Raw genomic sequence first — 20471 nt, 5'->3', positions numbered from 1 at the left:
TGAATGCGGACGACAAAACTCTGCATATCGCGTTTACCGCGCAGGAAGAATGGAACGAAATTATCTTATGCAATGTTAATGCTTCGACTAATTATTTCGTTTTGTTTTTAACGAAATTGAACTAAAGAAAGAACTAAAAGAAGATAAGCGTGGCTTGAGTAAGCTCAAAATATATTTCTTTACGAGTTTCTACCTTCTTTTTAGCTGTTTTCTTTTGTTGTAAAATTTTGGAATTGTGGCAAGGAAAGCTCTTCACTGTGTTGTTAATAAAAAATCAGTTGTTGCTCTGTCGATCTAACCCAGACAAAAACGAGTATTTCCGAGAATTTTGTTTCAAGCCTGGTTTTTGTGTAGGTGAACAAATAACGTGTTTCATAGGAGTTATAGAAATCAATTTTTCAAAATCTAGAATACCATGCTTCTATTTCTAATTTGCAGCTATTGTGAAAAATCGCTATGCTCTGATAAGATATCTTTGAATTAAAATTTCCCTATCGAAAAATATATCAAAAACTTCTCATTGAAATAAATGTAATTCGATTGTTAACATAGAACTTCGCAAAAAGTCACCTTTTCGTATAAAAAATAAATTAAATTTAAGAATAAAATTGAGATTGAAGTGATCAAGTTGTACCTGTTAATTATAAAGTTCAGATTAAACTTTGAAGACATATAATTCTTATTTTACACTTCTATAGAGGAGGCAATCTATCTAGCCTGTATGAACTTAATCGACTACACTGGTGTTGCACAAAAGAATACTATTTTTCACGATGCAAACTGTCACAGGAGAACATTTGTATCTCCAACGTTTAAAGAACAATTTCCTTCGAGACCGTGTTCGTTCATCCAGGCCCGTTTTATCCCTTCGCGATCGTAATTTCCTTCCTTAATCAGAATGAATATTCGTTCTCATTGCGCGGTGTTTTATCGTTACGAGACCGTAATTTCCCCTCTTATAGTATTATTGCATCGCTTCTAATCGTCGAATAATAAGAACGGAAGATCACTGTTTTTCTTCGTTTTTCATTCTTGGGAGTCTGCCTGCTGAAGGATATTTAGTTCTTTCTTTAGTTAATTGAGCACTTTTAAACACCTTATACTGAAGTATATTCATCTGTATCTTTCTCACCGAATCTCATTTTAAATTTATTAGTCAATTTAGAAGCTAAGAAGTAACTTAATATTTAGGGTTAACTTGCACTAAAATTAGCATGGAAAAAGTGAAACAAAAAAAATCCTAATACTGTAGTTTTCAAGAAAAGCTGGTATGCATATCTTCATTTTGTATCCTCAACTTTTGTAGACGCCAGATCTGAAAGGATTAAAAAATTACCGATCAGCAAATCTCAACCAAAAATGACTTCAAATACTCAGTTTCTAAAGGGTGAATGCGTGGAAATATCGGAGCGCCACTGGATATGACCAAAGCTAACAAATACGCGAGGTAATAAGTATTAATACGAGTGTTCAATAGGCCGAAAGTAAAATGCAAACAAATCTCCACGACCCTTTGTTTCAAAGTGCCCTCGATAGCGTTTGTTTCCAGCGAACCGTTCGTTTCGGCCGCGTGAAATGGGCATTTCGTGCGTAACACGCACGAAAACGGGCTGTTGAAAAAACAAAAAACAAAAAAAACTCCGAAGGAACGTTAATCGAATGTTTTCCCTCTTAAGCCGATGTTGACTGAAACGTTCCGTGCTCGAGTGGGGATCAGTTTCGGATTTATTTCATACGTTCGGGAGCATAAATCAGATCGCGTTTACCGGTGTACGCGCGTTGCGATCGTTTTCAGGTAGATATGGCACGGTACGCGCTGTCAAATCTGCAGGCGAATTGAAAAAATTGATACTGGGTTGCGCTAAGCGGATTAAATATTCTCGTGGATCGTTGACTAAACTAGGTAACAATTTCGATATTATCTCTGATTCGAACATTGCGAAACTTCGATTCGATGGTAAAGAAGCCAATTCGAGAGGAGAATCTTAATAATGGTTTCGAAGCAAAGTATGAGTGTGGCCAAATTAAGGCTGAGCCAGAAAAATCAGGTTTTTTCGGTGAAATAGTTCCTTCATTAAAATAGACTACGGTAATTCAGTTAGAACTTTATGCAAAACTGGTTGCAGCTTTAATTAAATATTAAATTAGAGCAGGCACGGCTTTTATTAGTCATAGACATGTGTTTCTGGACATATTTAAATTATTTTTTCGATAAATTCAGCTTTTATTTTCATATTCAGTTTTGTCTGTTTAACCCGAACAATCGTCCAGAAAATTACTATAAACAGGATCTGATAATTGCGAGAACCACCAACATTTGAGGCTCTCAATAATAATAATAGGATTCAGTTGTACGGAATTATAACTAATTGTTAATTGTAATTAGTTCCTGCGCAGTTAATAGTACGATTATTTTCGTGGTGTTCTCAAGTTCTACAGTTGTAAACCACGTTCATCGTTAAACAACAAAATTATTGGAGATGTTCAAGTAAATCCAGATCATAGTTACATCGACATCCGACATGAACATGAAGCAGTCTCATTTTCGGTCTAATTGTTCGGTAGTATAACCGAAAATAGCTGTTTGCATTGTGTACAACGCCAGCTGGAGATAACGTGTAATTTTAATTAAAATGTTCTGCAGAAATTTACAGTGCTCAGCGCTTACCGCTAGTTTCTTCATTTCATTACGGCATAACGCCAGAGCAATGCGTACTCTCGCGAGAGAAGTGCGTAAAAATTGCCAAGAAGCAGGAAAAAACTGTAGTCGAGGAAATTGCACGTGGTTTTGTGCACTCTACTGCAGCCTTTATGCTAATGCCGCCAGCAATTGCGAAGTCCATCTTTCTTCTGTGCCATTTAAATTAATTTTTTTGAATTAAATCAACAATAACTTTTCTTTCTTTTCTGATGTATAGTTATGACTGGTCAGTTGACAGTCTGCAGATTTGATGAAACTTGGGACATGGATGAAGCCACTCCAAAATATTACACAGGAATTTTGTATGAGATAGTAATGATTTACCAAATTCATTGTCTTGTTTACAACAATCAAACTTTCTTTGCTTCCATTACTTTTGTAAATGTTAAAATAAATTTGTATTTCATTCAACACGTATGTAATATTTGTTTCGTTGCTCTATCTGTGATCCAAGCTTGACTCAAATTAGAGATTGCCAATTACGCGACGTCGCTTGACAGAAGTGGGAAAAGCTGTTGCATTCATCAAGTCTTCGTTCCGAGCAGAGAATATTACGCGAAACTTATTAAATTACGATCTTATCGAACACGTTAGACAACAAGCCTTTTCCACATCCTTTCACGAATTGATTAATCCGCAGAATGCATTGTCTCGTTAAGTGGAATTTAGCACAAGACAGCAAGTGAAAGGTGCAGCGACACATGTGCCATGTTTCATTTTCAAGTCGCATTCAGAAACGTGACAGCAACATTATTGGATTGCATGCAACGAACTACCATAATTCATTCAAATGGTACCCTTAAAAATGTATCGATCCAGCTTCAACCCCATTATCTAGTGGACACGTTTATATAAAACAGGTTTAACCATCTAAACAAGGCTTAACGATTCAATCCTTTGATTGAGATCATTTTTTAAGCCGCAATTTATTATAACATTATTCATTATAACACTATTTCATTTGTAGGTATTAGAAAATGGGGTCCTCTTTCCTCAAGCTCTTTCTCAAGGAACCTGAACCACTAACAAAAATGTACAGAGCCGATAGCCTAAAGCATCGATGACGAAATTCGTGTGTGTACGTGACCCTATCATCTCCCAAGCATCTCTTTTCTCACGAGATTAACTTTTTTCTAATAAATTTCAATAAAAAATCTAACAGTAGAACAATGATATAAACTGCAAAATCAGCTTCCCTATTATTTAAAGTATCCATCCAAAATTATTATCACAATAATTTTGATTTATCAAACAATACTTACTCTACCTGCCCGACAAGAAATTGAAATTCAATCTAACGGAAGAATTGTGTCGTTATGTAGCCGTGTTTCGCGATTAGAAATTTGCAAAAAAGAAAGTGGACAGTTCGTACGCGGGTATAATTGTCACGTTTATTTTCTCGCATCGCGAGCATGCACGCGAATACGAGCGCCCATGTAGTACACGGGAGCATCGTTGCGACGATGTCGCGACAATGGGTCGTCCCTTTTCATTTTCCTTTCCCGTGAAATTGAAACAAACAGAATATACGACGAACCCGGGCAAGAATTGCGTAATTTTACTGCTTTAACGCGAACGCTCCGTTACCGTTTGCTTTTCCCCTCCCTCTTTCGTTTTCCCCCTGCGACGCTATTTTCCGACGATTCCGCTTTCCCTCTCGTTTCTCCTGATCTTTCCACCGTGGTGCAACAACGCGTTTTCGCCGCTTTTACGCTTTGCAGAGCGAATGATAACGCAGTCTCTTAAATGAAACCGTGTTATCGATCCTCGTTCGAGGACAGAGGCTAGGCATTGATTGCGCCGGACAACATTCTTTTATGTCCCTCGTGTCAGCGATCTATCGACGCTGGTTCTCACCGCCGTTGATGTTTTACATTTATCCTGGATTAAAAGATTGATTTCAGACATGAATTTTTTTTTTCTCGTACTAATGTAATTTAATTATTAGGATTAACTCGGACTAAAATTAATATGGAAAAATAAAAGAAAACAAATCCTAATAGTGTAGTTTTTCAGGAAAACTGATCTTTTTTCACGTGCACAAAGAAGGACATTCGCCCTCGACGATAGTGTCGGTAATTTAAAAATTTTGTGTCCTCAATTGTCCACGCAGGTCTGAAAGGGTTATTCCTTTTATTAATTTTTGTTAGGGTAAATAGTAGTCTAGGAAAATCTATCAAAACTAACGATTATCGTGGAGTGGTTGTTTTATTTGATTTGTGTTTCATTGTGGAATTATATATTAGAATCATATGTTTATTGTTGATTAAGATATGTAATAACATATGTTTGATTCTTTGGAAAAAGTGCCTTTGAATTTTTCCTAGTCTGCGAAGTATTTTTTGGAATCCCTAGAATTTTAATTAACGCAATGACGCACGTTCCATCTCGCGGATCGCGCGGAAAATCTTCATTTTGCATTCTTAGCAGTTAATAGGTCTTCCGCACTAAAAATTCCATTAGCTTTATTCATGCAAATTTGACCACAAATATAAAGGGTTTCTTAAACGATGCCTTAGAATAAAAGAAAATATTTTATTTCACATGAAAGCACACATAATTAATCAACTACATTTGATGGAATTAAATGTTAAAGAAAACCTATTATAACTCCCTTAAACGAACATGCGTAACGACTCGATCACTCTGCGGTATTAAATAATTGGAATACCAATATAATTCAAAAGTTCAACGAGTTTAAACATTGCACTTCAAACGTTCAATAACCAAACTCAGGTAATTAAATTAATGTCAATTAACACAATTATAACATCTCAATCACTTTGAATTGCTATCCGAGCAATGGAATTACTGAAAAATTTAATTAATTCGATAAGTACCTACTATACTATTCTTGAATACATTCCATTTCGACGAACCCGATACAATGTGGGCCAAATTTCAAGAACAGAAATACATTGCAGTGTTTCCTCGATCGAGAGTCGACCAAGGCGAACGAATATCCTTCAGGAACACTGAACTCCGAATGACACGCCTACACGCGCAAGGGCCGCTGCAGGTGCAGGAAAGTCGACGAAGTTGTACACACACGCGTGCGTTACTGCCTGCAGGACATCAGGACCGTTTTATAACTGTTACGACAGAAGAGGCAGGACGACATTCCATCGTCGGCCCGATTTGAATGCGACCTCACGAACGAATCCCGATAATTCTCTGCGCCGGGCGCACCTTACACGTTTTTCTCTCTCTTTTCCGCTATCTCACTCCTACTCTACCTCTCTTTGCCTCTATCTCTGTCTTTGATTTCTCTTGTTTTCTCTATCGCTCTTTGTTCTTATTTCAATCTTTCACCATCTCTCTTTTTTATTTTCCCTTTCTTTCTCTATCTTTCTATCATTATTTTTTCTTTACACTATCTTCTTTTGATATTTTTTCGCTATTTCTCCATGCCTCACCCAAAAAAAAAACAATGATCATCCTCCTGGATTCCACCGATCACAATTCTCGCTCGACTGTTTCTCATTTTCAATATCGCCGAGGAGCAGAGCGAATGAAGCTGACCAGCGCCGCGGGATCAGGAATTTGTCCTGAATTCCAGAAGGTACGCCTTTCTCACGGAAAAGAAGTGTTTTATCGGGTTTCTCGCAGAAAGTATCACCTCGCCGTGCGCGGTGATACGGAAATCGCTTTTCCCAAGCTTGGAAATTTATTGGACGTTCCTCTCCCTACGTCCCGATTCTCCTCTTCTTTCCTAAATTGGTATTGCTATTTATTAATGCGACCATCCCTCTTCCAGACAACTCGAAAATTCGACGGAATTCCTACGCAGCCTTTAATTCACGTTCTTCGTCTTCACTTTATTCAAACTACGGAATATACTCCTTTTTAAATGGCGTCTGAAAATATTTATAAAAGTCTCGAAACTATATTATTAATAATTTCCATTCGTCGACTGGAAAGTCCCATTTCATATTTCTGCTCTCGATTATCGAGGCTGACAAAAAATTCAAGCAAACAATTCCAGATCGTGAAATCCCTCGATTTGTAAAAAATTCCGATTTTTCGAAGCTACGGAATTTTCTTTGCACCCCTATGTGCCCGTGCTCGCACGCGCCTAGGTCGTGGCGAGCACACACGCAAACACACGTTGCGCATCGAACATGCGCGCCGCTCGACCAACAGGTTTACATTCTATAAATGCCTCAGGAATTACAAACTCATGGAATGTAACGGATACAGATGCAGTTGACGTCGTTTCAATTCTGCGATGCGCTCGGGAGTTTATGTACGCGCCAAACAGCATGCGCATCCCATTGTCTTTGCGCGAACAGCGTTTGCGTGCGATACTGAGGGTATTGTATTTTGATCGAATAAGACCTTGCTGGGTAATATCCGTCGACGTACAGATCACTGTCACTTGTGGCGCAAACTATAAAATTAAAGGGTAACTGATATTATATAGATTTGGAATTGACTTTGTCTTGATTTTCAAGATAGTATTTTATTTTATACTTCAGGTCATCATACATTTTGACAGTTACTTAGATGACCACAAGTAGGTAATCTAAATTGTTTATAAGTAATAAATGTTAACACTACATCCAACGAGATACGAATATAATTTACTAAATCGAAAAATAGTCACTGGATCATACTAGATTATCAAGAAATTATAGTAATAATTCAAACTAATACTACTTAAAATTTTCAAGAATTGAAAGAAGTTCCAATTAATTTTACGATCGTGAAATTTTGACCATTAAGTACAATCATACATCGAGTTTTAAGTTCCCTGCAAAATGCACTTTGTTTCCTGGTTTCGTAAAAGAAATTGTTACCTGGATAACTGCTTCTGGTCTTATGTAAATTCTCTAAACGCCAACCAATATTTTTTTCATGGAATTCCCGGCAATTATTTGTTCCACGAAAGCTGCATTTGGTACTCCGAAGCAGTCCAGGATAATACACAGCGTTTAATAAATCGTAAAAAAGAAAAATGCATTCTCGTCACGGCTAATTTGCTGGAAAGTCGAGAAGAAAATGGCGCCGTTGAGTCAGTAACGAGCAGAACGACGTTTTGATTCGTACGTTTCCATAAAGTTTCAAGTTTTGCATTTATTTATTTCGCACGGGCGGCTGTTTTGTTCGATCGAGCAGATACAATCGTGTCGTGGCTTATTCCATTCGAGTGCACTTTCCTCTCGCGACTGCATTCTTCAGCTTGCCTATGCGCGGCGACGGCTTCGGGGCTCGCGGAGAGAAAGATATTGGTTATTTAACGTTACGAAACACCGAGAGAAGAGAAATTTATCCCTGAACGAAGAAAGGTGGGGAAGGCTTCTAGAAAAGTGAGAGCAGAGCGCGCTGATTTGAGAAGACACGGGTTATCGACCGCTCCGATAAATGCACTCGCATTACATCGGTGATGTAACAATGATGCATTTCGTAAGGACGAAAGGAAAGAAAACAACGCACGTTCGGTGAACTCTTGTGGACGAAATCCATGTTCAAAAAAAGCTGCAGATGCAAAATTTGTTGAGGGAATTAAACTGGAAGTGGATTTGTTCATCCATGTAGTCTATATTACAGCCCATCATGACTATAATTATATTAAATATATAATTAAAAATAAAAATACTATAAATAAAGACTTAATACATTAACATACAAATAGTATTATAAGCGTATAGACGAGGACAAGTACATTTAACATTGCAAATCTAATGTGAATATCGTCTTTGAATTTCGTACAATATTTATTCTTATCCATGGTTACTGTATTTATCCATGATAGTATGAAATACAATGGACGTATGCAATACTATGTTCAAGTATAGAAATCATGTATTTACAATATTTGACTTGTGATAGACTGAATGCACACTGCTATTATTTAGACCATTACATATATGCATACATGCATACATGCAGTTGAAAAAGCGTCTGATCATAAAACTAACAGGAAGCCTTACGTTGCTGAAATTTTTCACAGCGCGACGTTTCTGCATTTTTCCCAAGGATGTATATTTTTCTCGTTCGTCTTCTTTTCGCGCGTGACTTTGTTTCGTCTCGATAAGCAAACTTCGCCTTCCCCTGGAGGAGTTGTTCTATTTTTTAGAATCTATTCCTCGTCCGGTTTACACAGTGAATTCCAGTTCTGCGTTGCAGGTGCGGTTAAATTCGCGCAACGTATTTCGGAAATTTATGGCCCGAGGAATTGCAGAACCGCGGAAAAGGCTTGTCTCTGGAACTGTAATTTGCATAGCATCTAAAACCGATCGGATCGTTCTTACCTGGCAACGATAACGATTATCTTGAGAATTAACTGCGTTTCCTTTGAAAAAATTGAGGTCTCCGGAGAATGCATATTATTTCCAGCGGATAAACCGAACTGTGTGTCGGTACTTTATTTATTAAATACGTTTCGCCAAATTAGCAACGTGGAATTCGCTTAAGAGAAATACTTTTCCTTTGAACGCGAAGAATGTACTTCATTCTTTGTACAGACGAAATATTTCATGTCTGGGTAGGAGGGAAAACATCGAACCTACAAACGTGTATCGAATGATATTGCCAAAGTTTGCATCATGCGTGGAACAAGCCTAGCACATGTGATTAGAGAGATTAAAGGGAAACATTTTATCGCAAACGTTTCGAGAGAATTTAATTCACCTGAAAGCTTTTAGAGGGTATCGCCACGTTTGGGAAGTTACTACAAAATTCACTTTGCAACAGGAAGTCGTGCAATTGCGATATATTCGATAGAACGATTGCGTTTCGTGCTTTCATCGTATCTGGCGCATAATCGAATCCTTTCAACTTCGTTTTGCGGAAATGATTAAACCGTTCAAAATAAACACAGACCACCTGTGCTTCGGGCTACCCTTACTCGAGGTATATTCACGTATTAATTATGATATTTCATTGTAGCACTAATTATGGTATTGCTCATTACTTTCAGTGACGTGTATCTAAAACATTTATCTTCCCTCACAGTTAGAAAATTATAAGAAAAACTATGTTGAAAGAGAAATTTAAATGCTGATATAAATTCAGTTCTCCATAAGCTACAAGTTATTTCAATCAGTATTGAAAATGTTTCCCAATACAAATATTTATTAATACTTTAATACAATCAGCCGCCGTTTCAGCAATTATATTTCGAACTATCATCTCTTCTATCGTTATTAAAATGTTAATCGCAACTGTATCCTCGATCTACAGTTTCACCATCAAAACAATAAAGAAAAATCGAAGTAATTACAGCAGACTCGAACCAATAATTGAAATACACACAGTTCATATACAGCTCAATGTTTATATCGCAGTACTTCCGCGATCGCGCTTCCATTGGCGGATCTCGTGGGGGAATGTTAATCCAGAAATGCTTCCTATCTCTCGGTGGGCAATCTCTTCTTCGTCTTCACTCGTGCGAAAAGTCACGCGACAATGAGAGTGGTGGGCAAAAACCAGAATGAGACCATTAAATCTTCTTCCGTCGTCGCGGACCCGTGCTTTCACGATTTCTCGATCTGGAACTGCTCTCGAATCAGGTTGAAAACAGAGCGAGTGACTCTCGATCGTCGATCCGTGACACCTTAAGCGTGCCTATATGGACACACGCTTAGCGCACACGTATCCGTGTCGAGAAATAAAGCGGCAAAGTTATGCCGCTTTTTCCGCCCTGATCTCCCTCTACGCGTTTACGGCGAGTACATACCGGGTGTCCTTGGCGGAATGAAAGTACCCTGGAAAACGTGACCTCTCCTTCCACCTATGAGTAATGCTAGCCGCGAGCCTAAAGTCTCTCGGCGCTAGCCTCTGACGGATCGAGGTTGCTCCGAGATCACTCTCTGCTTTCTCGAATGGAAAAGTTTGGAAATTCTTTCACTTTCACGGCTATTTATAGATAATTAAGCGATTTTTTAGAAGATTTTTTTACGTTTTTTGAAGTTCAGAGGCCAGGTTTATGAGTATGATAGGTGGTTCAGAATTAATTCAGAATTAATTTTATTTTAGTCCTTCAGTGAAATGTCCTGTCAAAATCCTTCATCCACTGTTGAATAGTGGTCACATATTTGATTTAATAAGCTAATTACTATGCATTTATGCGTTTTTTGTGAGTCTCGTGATGTTTGCTTGAAAATAAAATTCTCTCGACAGTTTTTATTCCTACTTTTGACTATTAAACGCGACCAAACGTGACACGTTCTAAACTAATACTGTGAAAGTTCTGGTACCGCGATGTCAGCTTTTTCCAACCGGACGCCGGGCGTCCCGTACACTTGAACTTTTTCACACTGGATGGCTGGTAAAGTCAAATACTTTCCACGTTATGAATTGCTAATTCTATGGAACTTCCGGAGTGAAATTTGTTTGCGTCGTTATGAAAATGAATCGCTCGAGAGCGGTGTTTCATTGGCAAAGGTGAAGAAAGAGTGCGCAGAGTGATTCGATAATGGCGAAAAGTTTACAGTCGGGGTCTTCGCCTTCGGAACTAATAAAGAAAAGTTTTAGAGGTATAAGCACCTTTAAATCACGGCGTTGCTCCGTTGTTGTCGATGCTCTCGATTGATTTATGGCTTCATTGCGTGGCACTGGCATGAATGGAGGCCAAATGGACTTTTCGATACTGATTCGTGGCATTCATCACCATAAAAAGATATTGGGTCTTCTTGGAAATTAAACAAACTTCTAATTCAATTAAATATGAAGTTGGTCAGAATTGAAATAAAAGTTTAACTCTCTATGGGCCCGTGTAATTTTCAAATGAAGTATGATGAAGAATTAGTTTTTTCACAAGATGACGTATACGTCTTTATTATACAATGTCTGTGATAACCAATAACAATATTTATGGCGGTTGGCAGCACCATCAACCTGAAATATCAAACTAATCCTTTGGGATTTGTTTCCAGAAAAAAAATTCGGTTCATAGAAGGTTAAAATATTTTAGGAGGCCATTGTCAAATTAAGTCCAGATAGAAAGGATTGTTGACTCTTCGTTCGAATTAGAAGCACTGATCATCCATCGAAATGCTAATGCAATCACAGGAAAGTGTGAGATAATTATACGCGTCGGGCATTATGCGTGTTCTCGATTCACTAATCGCTAGTTTGATAACGGGATTCGAATTGATTGTAGCAGAAGAGGAGAATAATTCTCTCTTAAACAATCATATGGGCGACACCGACCCGCGAGAGGGTTTATCGCTCGGATCTATGCCAGCCATGCACAATCCTGGATTTAAAGTGGCATTCGACGGGAATGACCATGCGTTGCGCGAACTTGAAGCTATCTGAAAAAGGTAAACGAAATTCGCGACGTCTGTGGCGTTCTTGGCACTCGTTTTCATTAAGCACGCAGAACGAGATGCTGGAAGTCCTTCGCATAGCGCGATGGGAGTCTTAATGCGATAACATTAACATAAAAACATCGTTGAATTCACCGCTCAAGATTTTGTAAATTGTTATTCTTAATGCGGCGGTTACTGGTGAATTATTGCGCCCACCTTGGCACCGGCGCGGAGATAATTCGTGCAATTTCATTGCCCTTTTACATACTACGGCGACCAGCGGTTAAATTCACTTAGCGCTGTATCAGCATGATGCATTAGCGTTGGCAACTACTTCGACTTCTGCTAAGCCTCTTTATTATGGTTTGGATAGAGCAGCTCGCTGCGAATTGCCACTTACGTATGACAAACTTGGCATTTCCATAATATTTTCTGTTAGCGAACTTTGGGGATTTGTAAGATTGTTGAAATTCAATGATTGGTGCAAGAACAGAGCATCTACTGTTTTTAGAAATATATATTTCAAGTATATAAATGTTTATAGACAGCTTAGATGAGAGCTCTAGGGTCATGGTTCAGGTATGGTGACGTGAGTTGTATCTGGATGAGTATTTAAAAGCATCTAGGGTATAGGAGGGTGAGAAAAATACTTCAACAATTTAATATTGTAAAAATTCATTATGTGACATTCATTATAAAAGCAGTATAATATATAAGTCCATCTTTTTAAGTTTCTTAAAACAGTGCTTAAAATATATATGTTCATATTCACATTCAAATCTCTGTTTATAAACATGTCTATTTTTACAACTATATATTAGGTGTACAATTTTGGTCAAGTCATAAATGTACAAATGGGAAAAATTCTTGAGTGGTTTTATGTATATGCATACATAATACATGTATGCAAATATGTGCGTTATAAATCAGAAAATTATTGACTTTAAAATATGAGTAAAAAAATGTTCACGTATGTTACCGTCAGGACCGAAAGGATTAATAACTACATAAATTGTGCAGCGTCTGCGTCGGGAATGGAACAGCTTGTTTTTTTACGCCTATAAACATTGGAAAAAGTTCTGGTCCTTTCGATTCTGCAGATCTAAAATAATATTTATAGATTTATATAGGTTTAAAGTCATTAATGTGCAAATATATTCAGTAAGATTTCTGGTATGAAATATCAAGAGTATTTAGTATTTAATAATATTTGAAGGTGTATATGTATAATTATATATGAAATGCTTACATTTGTTGACTACGTAATTAAACTCAAGCTTGTTTCACGTATGAATTTGATTTTCATTATTTTTTGACGATGCATTTTGTCATAATTATTCATTTATTATTTGCGTACGATATCGACCAATCGCTTGTGGCTTGTTCCAGGCCGACAATATATAATATAATGATGGACATTGAACAGAAACAAAATAAATAATTTAAATAACGAGGAAAGGGTTTGTTGCTTACTCTGCCAATAATTTAATTTAAAATAATATCTTGATTTGTATAATTAATAATAACACCTTGCTTACTATGCCCTAATACATGAACGATATTACTTCAACCAGTACCATTCTTCTGGAATGCATTAACCGTACCATTCGAGTTATTGCCGCATGTTGACATGCCCCTACAGGAGGATCCGTTCCATTCCATAATTTACGTCTGATATCAGAGTGAATGTGGAACTATCAGCACAGACGTCAGGAGCAATCAGAACATGAATAAATTAGAACCGATTGCCGTTTGATAGAAACGCGTCTTGCCCTGTACTGTCGCGTTCCCGTCCTCGAACTCCAGTTCGCGGAGGGGCGTGATCGATCAATCTGCGATGCATTTGCCATTAACCGAGTCTTCCTGTTTAATTTTCAGGTTCGGTCGAAGCACAGGGGTCCAATTAGAGGGAGACACACGGCGACTTCCGTTCTGAGACGGTCGACTTCGCGAAAGTGGAGCGGCTACGCGGGATCCGGTTTCGGAAGGACGGAAAAATATGAGCATCTCGTAAAGTCGGTTAAAGTGCAGCTTCAGACACTTTCAGAAGGGGTATACCATGGAGACCGAAGAACTCACTAGGCTCGTAGATGAGATCTACAAGGTAAGCGCTCGATCGATCGCGAGATCACCTCACCTTGCAGGTATCGCGACATTCGCCGGTTTCTCTTCCATGGCGAGTAGAAATCGCTCGCGGAAAAACAGGAAAGTTCTGTCATGCTTTCGACGAAATTAATCGATCGTTGCGTTAGATCAAGTGCGCAATTAAGCGACATCGGGGTCGATTAAGGCAACTCCTTTCAGAGCCAATGACGAACCAGTCGTGGCTATGGAATGCGAAGTTTAAGGTTATCAATCAGTTACAGATCGCAACAAGCTCTGCAGACCTGGCGAGCATTTATTAATTTTAAACTACAACAAGAGGCATGTTACATTGTATTTCAATGGTTTTGGCGAAGAAGCTGCAAAAAGTGATCGCAACCCGACGTGTTTGCGTTCGCCTCGGCACGATTGTATCACGGAATCCTCGAAATTCGTTTCCTCCGTTCTATGTATCTCCGTTTTACTGCACGTTTCCTTCCGCCTGGCGGAGAAATACGAATTGCCCTGGTTTTGTGTCTCGTCCACGGATTCCCTCGCGATTATTCCCTTACCTTGGCCCGACGAATTTTCCACCGAGTCCCATCATGCGAATGGGAACATCCGTGTAAACACCAAGATACCTCGTTCACGTGTCACCCGATATAATAATGAAAAATACGTTTACGCGCGTTGCCTTCATACATAGCTTCGAGCTCTCTTCCGAGTACACAAGCTTATAAAAGATTTCGCAAAAGAGACTTTAGATTAACGCAGAGGGTACATTTTTTGTCAGGTGAAATTTTACGTAGGCTAGTTGAACATCTGTCTATTTTAATTTTGTTAGTTGGGTATTAGAACATAAAGCAGTGAGTTTGTAATTTTCACCATGGGATAATAAGTAATTGTTGGATATAGTCGAAGGTTGATTTCCCATGGAATGTCAGAAGGGATAAATAAGGGTTTTATGTAAATATCTGACTGTCTGCAGTGGCACTTATGATTTGGTACATTTTTTGTTTGTACGTAATCACCTTAACTAAAAACTTCTTAATAAATATTAAGTTTAGTATCCACAATGCACTTATCGTACAGAAACCAAGTGCGGGAATACGAATTAAAAACCCTCGATTTTCCTCTGATGGCGAGAATCAATTTCACGCGGAATTTATTTTCAAACCGAAGCAGTCAATTTTCTTCACCTGTGACACGAATAATCCGGCGAGAAATACGAGCTGCGTCGTTGGGGGCTCGAGATTCTAACGAAAAACTCCCTAGGCTGTGCATCCCGCGGTTAATCTATCTATTTACCCCACCACTTATGTGGCTGTCTGTCTCGAAAATGCGCGTTTACGCGAAAACCCGTAGACACGCTTACCGCAGAATTTCCTGATAATTAGGTGTCGCCTCGGAAAATTATCCGTCGCGAATACAAACAGGGGCGAAGGAGGAAGCAAAGAGAGAGAGAGAGAGAGAGAGAGAGAGAGAGAGAGAGAGAGAGAGAGAGAGAGAGAGAGAGAGAGAGAGAGAGAGAGAAGGGGAGTCGTGAGTGGTGGTGGCGTTCACGGGAGCGAGAATGATTAGGCGGAAGGTAATCTTATTAGTCGTTCGGCAGTCAAGCTTTCCTTTAAACTCTGGCGCTCTTCTCTACGCCCCCTGTCCCGGTCCTTCACACCCTGGAACTTGGTCTCTCCCATTATCCCTCCAGACGCAGCTCCCGCTATGCGAGCTAACGACAGATATTCCGTGGGAAACATGAAAACGGCTCGAAGAAACGCTACTAAGCAGTAATGATTTCTGCCGGCTTACGACGGCTTACAAGGTTCCTGTTTTCGACGATTCATCGAGTCGAGTCATAAATTACTTCCGCTGCATTGGGGTCTCCGCGACGACGCTCCGAAGGCATTGGGTGATGGTAAAATCTCTCCTGAAGGAATGTATGATATCAAGTACATCGAACTGTGCAGACAACGAAACGATTATTAATGTAAATTACATCGGGAGTCCATAACGAGTCGCGTTTCGATAAATTAATGGAAGTCCGTCGAAAATACGATTCGAAATTCTCGTTCATGCGCCCGGGCAATTTCCCATGGTCTTTTTTCAGCAAACGCTCCTCCAGGAATAAATTATGCAACAAAGTTATCGCGAAACCTGAATATTCCGGGAACTTTCCAGCCGTGAAATCACCAGCTACCTGATACATTTTTAACTTACGGGTTTATTTTCATCCGTCAACTTCCCCGACGCTTTGAATTTCCACGTGAATTTTCCAGCGAAACACCGACGATTGATCTCTCGCAATTAGTGTGCCGAGTGTTATAATAAAAATTATTGGAAGTTGCCGACAAGGTGATAATTGACACCTGGGAAGGCGAAAGGATCGAGCACGTATCTCAAAGTGCGTTCGAAACCTACTTCTTCGGGTTCTTTTCCTTCGGGTGTAATAAAATAAATTGACAATTTCACCATGAGTTGGAAATAAATTAGAAATGAAGAAATTTCGCAAAAAATGATAATTAAATAGAGCGGATGATACAGAATTTAAAATACGGAGGAATTAAATACATTTCTCAACGTTGGAATGAAATTTGCGTATTTGAATTCTATATTATAGGTCTAATGAAAAGCCATAAAACTCTGCAGTTCTAGTATGACAGGTAGAATTACTACTTTGAAAGTTTCATAAGAAGTGATATTGTCCATGCAAAATTCAGGAGACAAAGAATTTCACTTAAAAGCGAAATCTACGTATTTATTTTCATTTTCTGTAAACCTAGGAAGAAGTCACAAAATTTTGCAATGCGAACAGTATGTAAAACACCGTCTCTTCCTTTGTAAATTTCGCAGGAAATCATGAACTCTGCAGTTGATGCAGATTACAGCACGAAGTTCGTCGCGATTCAAAGACGCAAGCCTGGTGGATCTTGAGTCGAAAAAGAAGAAACGTGGTGAAATAATGCCGGGGTCTTTCAGCGTTCGCCTCGCCAGAAACAAGATTTGTATGGGGCTTATTATATTCCTTAACATAATAAGCAGTTTCAGTCCGTTCGAAGAGGGAACGATATAAACTCGTTAAGCTAAAGAAGAGCATCTGTCTACGTCTTTGAATAATTCTCCCGAGGCATTTAATGCAATGAAATTGTTTACAGTAATTGTCGTCTTCTTTAAGTAAGTTTCTCAGTTACGGTGCGTTAGACTTAACCGTCGTCGAAGGGAATGGGCGAGTCTGGAACTGTTTGGGCGCCCAAACACGTAGACGACGCGAGTAAGAATCAAATTATGTTTGCAAACGTTGTTTTCTTAAGGTTTATTTCTTTCATTCTTACACTTTGGTAGAAATTAAAAATAATAGAGGCTCGGAGTCTCACACTCCGACCAAATAATCATTTTCCACCATAGTAAATTGTAAACCATCAATAAACCGCGACGAATTGGGGGAAGCAGGGGTACCTCGCAGTCCGTCCAATTAAATATGATCGAACGAATTAATATCGCTACACGAATAGCTTCGTTAAGACACCATTCCGCTCGAATTAGTAGCGCCGTTTCAGACGCTTTCCCTGTCTTTTCACTTTCTCCGTGGATTCGGCTTGAAAAGAGAGGATATTAGCTATAAATTCAACGGCGGTTAAAGTTATTAAACGTAATTACTGGTGAAAAGCTCAAGGGGCGGACCGCGGTATGGGCTCCCCTTCTCTCGTGTCCCCACGGTAATCGATCTAACGTTCGCGTCTAGGGGCCTGCAGGAAATAAAGGATACAAATCGGTTTTCCAGGTGGACGAGGGGGTTGCACGGCGTATTTCGACGTGTTGAAATTAAACTGCAGTCGGACGATCGCGGGCCGGCGCCGGCGGTCGCGATGCTGTACCCGCGCGTAATCCAGGATAATCCTTTAATTTTTGCGGATTCGATTTTGCAGGGGTAGGTCGCATGCGTGGCTGTACATACGAACCAGCTTGAACCTTACACATGACACAACGGGTAAAGGCTGCTATTTGTATCTGCCTGCGCATATATTAATCATACCAGGGGGGTTGTACCCGTGTTTGTACAGGGTCCGCACGTGTATCGATACATAGATCGGCATAGATCGCGGTATTGAGATGTACGCGGAACGTGTATTGATCGTCGAACTCTGTGTTGTCCCGCTCCCTCGCTACCCCGCCTGTGTGAATCGCCGTTGGACGGAAATTTACAGGTGTACCCGTGTCGTCGTGTTGCGTCGACTTATTTGTGTACCGTTCGTGCCCTCGGACAAGGGGATGCCCCGTTATGCGGTAACAATAAACGAGTTTTGTTAATCAGTGACGAAATTGCCGGATTACGAGGAACTTAATGGGATCAGCATTATCGGCTTAATCGGTTGCGATTTTTCCCGGCGATTTTGACTAACGTTTTATGGGCATGGAATATTTACTACAATTTCCCGATTTAAACCCTTTGCGAATACTTTTTATTACGGACCTCGTATTCGGTGAAATATTCATTGTGTTGGCATGTATTTTTACGTAGGGTATTTTATAATGGATTTAATGGAACTGCAACTGAAATCTTGTTTAATTTAATTTGAATTTAAAACTCGGATAATCCTGAATTCATTTATATTTTTATTACGTACAGGGATTACTTTGCAATATTATCATTGTTCTCTATTAGGATTTAGTGGTACTAGAATGAGGACTCAGGAACAATCAATAAAATTAATTATTCTATTATTCCACTGGATACTAAAATAAAAATAAATACTACCACTCTATCTACCACATTGAGTACTATCCAAACCCATAAAATTCCTTACTAATAGCAAATCGTTCACTCAACAACGCCACAATATGCGTTACTTAAAATTAAACATTCCCCGAGATTTCTTCTCACCTCAACAACGTAATTTTGTTTCGCCGAGGTGGTGAGATGATTAAGGATTAATTAACACTCCTCCCAGCTCCTTCTCCACGTCACCGCTGGAACTTTCTCGATTCGCATCCGATTGGATGATTACGGTTTCGAGATAAATTACTTGTATATTCGACCGCTGGTGACAATTGTCGAAACACGCGCGCACGCACACGCGCATCGACGCGCGTTTGGTTAGGGATTGCGGCGCCTCGCGGGCACCTGTTTCGAGGGGTGTCTCGATGGTGGTCTCGATGTGGATCGGAAGCCAATTAATATCCACTGCCATCCTCCCGTTTCCCTATGGTGAGCCACCGGAATATACATCGTTGAAACATAACTGCACGTCTCGTGATATACTCGTGCCATGGGGCTCGCTTGTCGGCGATGGGACCCCATAAACCCCGTCATGCGATAACAGCGTTAACCTGTAGTTACCTCGTTATTTTCTAACGGCTCTGCGTCTCGAGGAAATCGAGATGGTAACAAGACGAGCCTCCCCTGTTCCCCGTATTCCCTCCTCGCCTTTTCTTTTCTGGAATCTTTCGTGTGATTTACTCCTCGGTGATTTATCGCGGCGATTTTCCTGGAAATTTATTAGCGCGGGCAACGACGGAGGCTGGCTTCGCTTATTTCGTCTTATCGGCGCGATTCGGATGCATGGAGTGTCACGCGCGGATGGTTTATGAAATTTATTAGACAGGGAACCTTTATTTAAAGCGTATCGCGCGTGGAAGATTAAAGGGTGGCGGAGTTTCGCTGCCATTTTGTTTTACTTTCGCTGTTTAGGAGTTGACAGGTTGTAATGAGTTCGTCAGCGATGGGGAAGGAGACTACGTGAAAGAAAGTATCACGCAAGGGTTGATTTTTTAGTAAAAGTCTTGGGAATTAATATAGTGCAGATCAGAAGTGTTTGTACTGAGGATTGTATGTGAGAGGAAAAGTTCGAATTTGTTCTCCAACACGTCCAATTAAAATATCGAGTATTACTGAAACCTCATCGCCCTCGTATCATTGCAAACATGATCCATGCAGTGACACCCCTGTGCCACGCTCGTCCATGAAACCAGTCATTGAACATTGTTATTCGCAGTCCCGTGCACCTCACCCTCTAAATTAAAAACCCTCCCGCGATTAGCTGGTCCCCGACGCAGAGGTTCCCGGAGCTGGTTGCTGCAACACCATTAATAATCTTTAAAAAGGTGAGCGGGGGTGGCAGCCGAGTCTGGTAAGCCACGACTAACGTGGTTTAGTCGGCCAAGTAAGTGCAGCACGTGTCCTAACGAGGGTCCTGTTCATTGTGCATATTCATTAGGACGTTCATTACGACCACTTGTCGTCCGCGACGTTCCCTCCCTTAACGGTCGAAGGGATTCATTTTTTAATATTCTCCGTAGCGTTGGGTGAAAGGAAGTCGTCTTGCAGCCACCCCGTTCCCAGTCCTGTCAACGTGTCGCTCCCGGGTGATCAATTAATTTTGTTTCGTTCCCTTTCTACGGTTAAGGAGGTGGGGGATGTGCCTCCCTTCGGTTGAAAA

The 20471-nt window shown here is 39.8% G+C and overlaps 2 protein-coding genes across 2 annotated transcripts in view; both read left to right on the top strand.

Annotated features, from left to right (window-relative positions):
- Positions 1-20471, top strand: part of LOC128886345 (neuronal acetylcholine receptor subunit alpha-7-like) — a 454660-nt gene that overhangs the window by 93870 nt on the left and 340319 nt on the right. The gene's annotated exons all lie outside the window — the stretch shown is intronic.
- Positions 1-20471, top strand: part of LOC128886357 (zinc finger CCCH domain-containing protein 13) — a 179052-nt gene that overhangs the window by 5090 nt on the left and 153491 nt on the right. The window contains exon 2 of the mRNA XM_054141166.1: positions 13837-14062. Coding sequence (XP_053997141.1) covers positions 14018-14062 — 45 coding nt within the window. The 5' untranslated portion in view covers positions 13837-14017. The remainder of the gene's footprint in view (positions 1-13836; positions 14063-20471) is intronic.

The sequence above is a fragment of the Hylaeus anthracinus genome, unplaced genomic scaffold (assembly GCF_026225885.1).
Source record: "Hylaeus anthracinus isolate JK02 unplaced genomic scaffold, UHH_iyHylAnth1.0_haploid 11982, whole genome shotgun sequence".
Classification (NCBI taxonomy): domain Eukaryota; kingdom Metazoa; phylum Arthropoda; class Insecta; order Hymenoptera; family Colletidae; genus Hylaeus; species Hylaeus anthracinus.
This window is presented reverse-complemented; position numbering and strand designations above follow the sequence as displayed.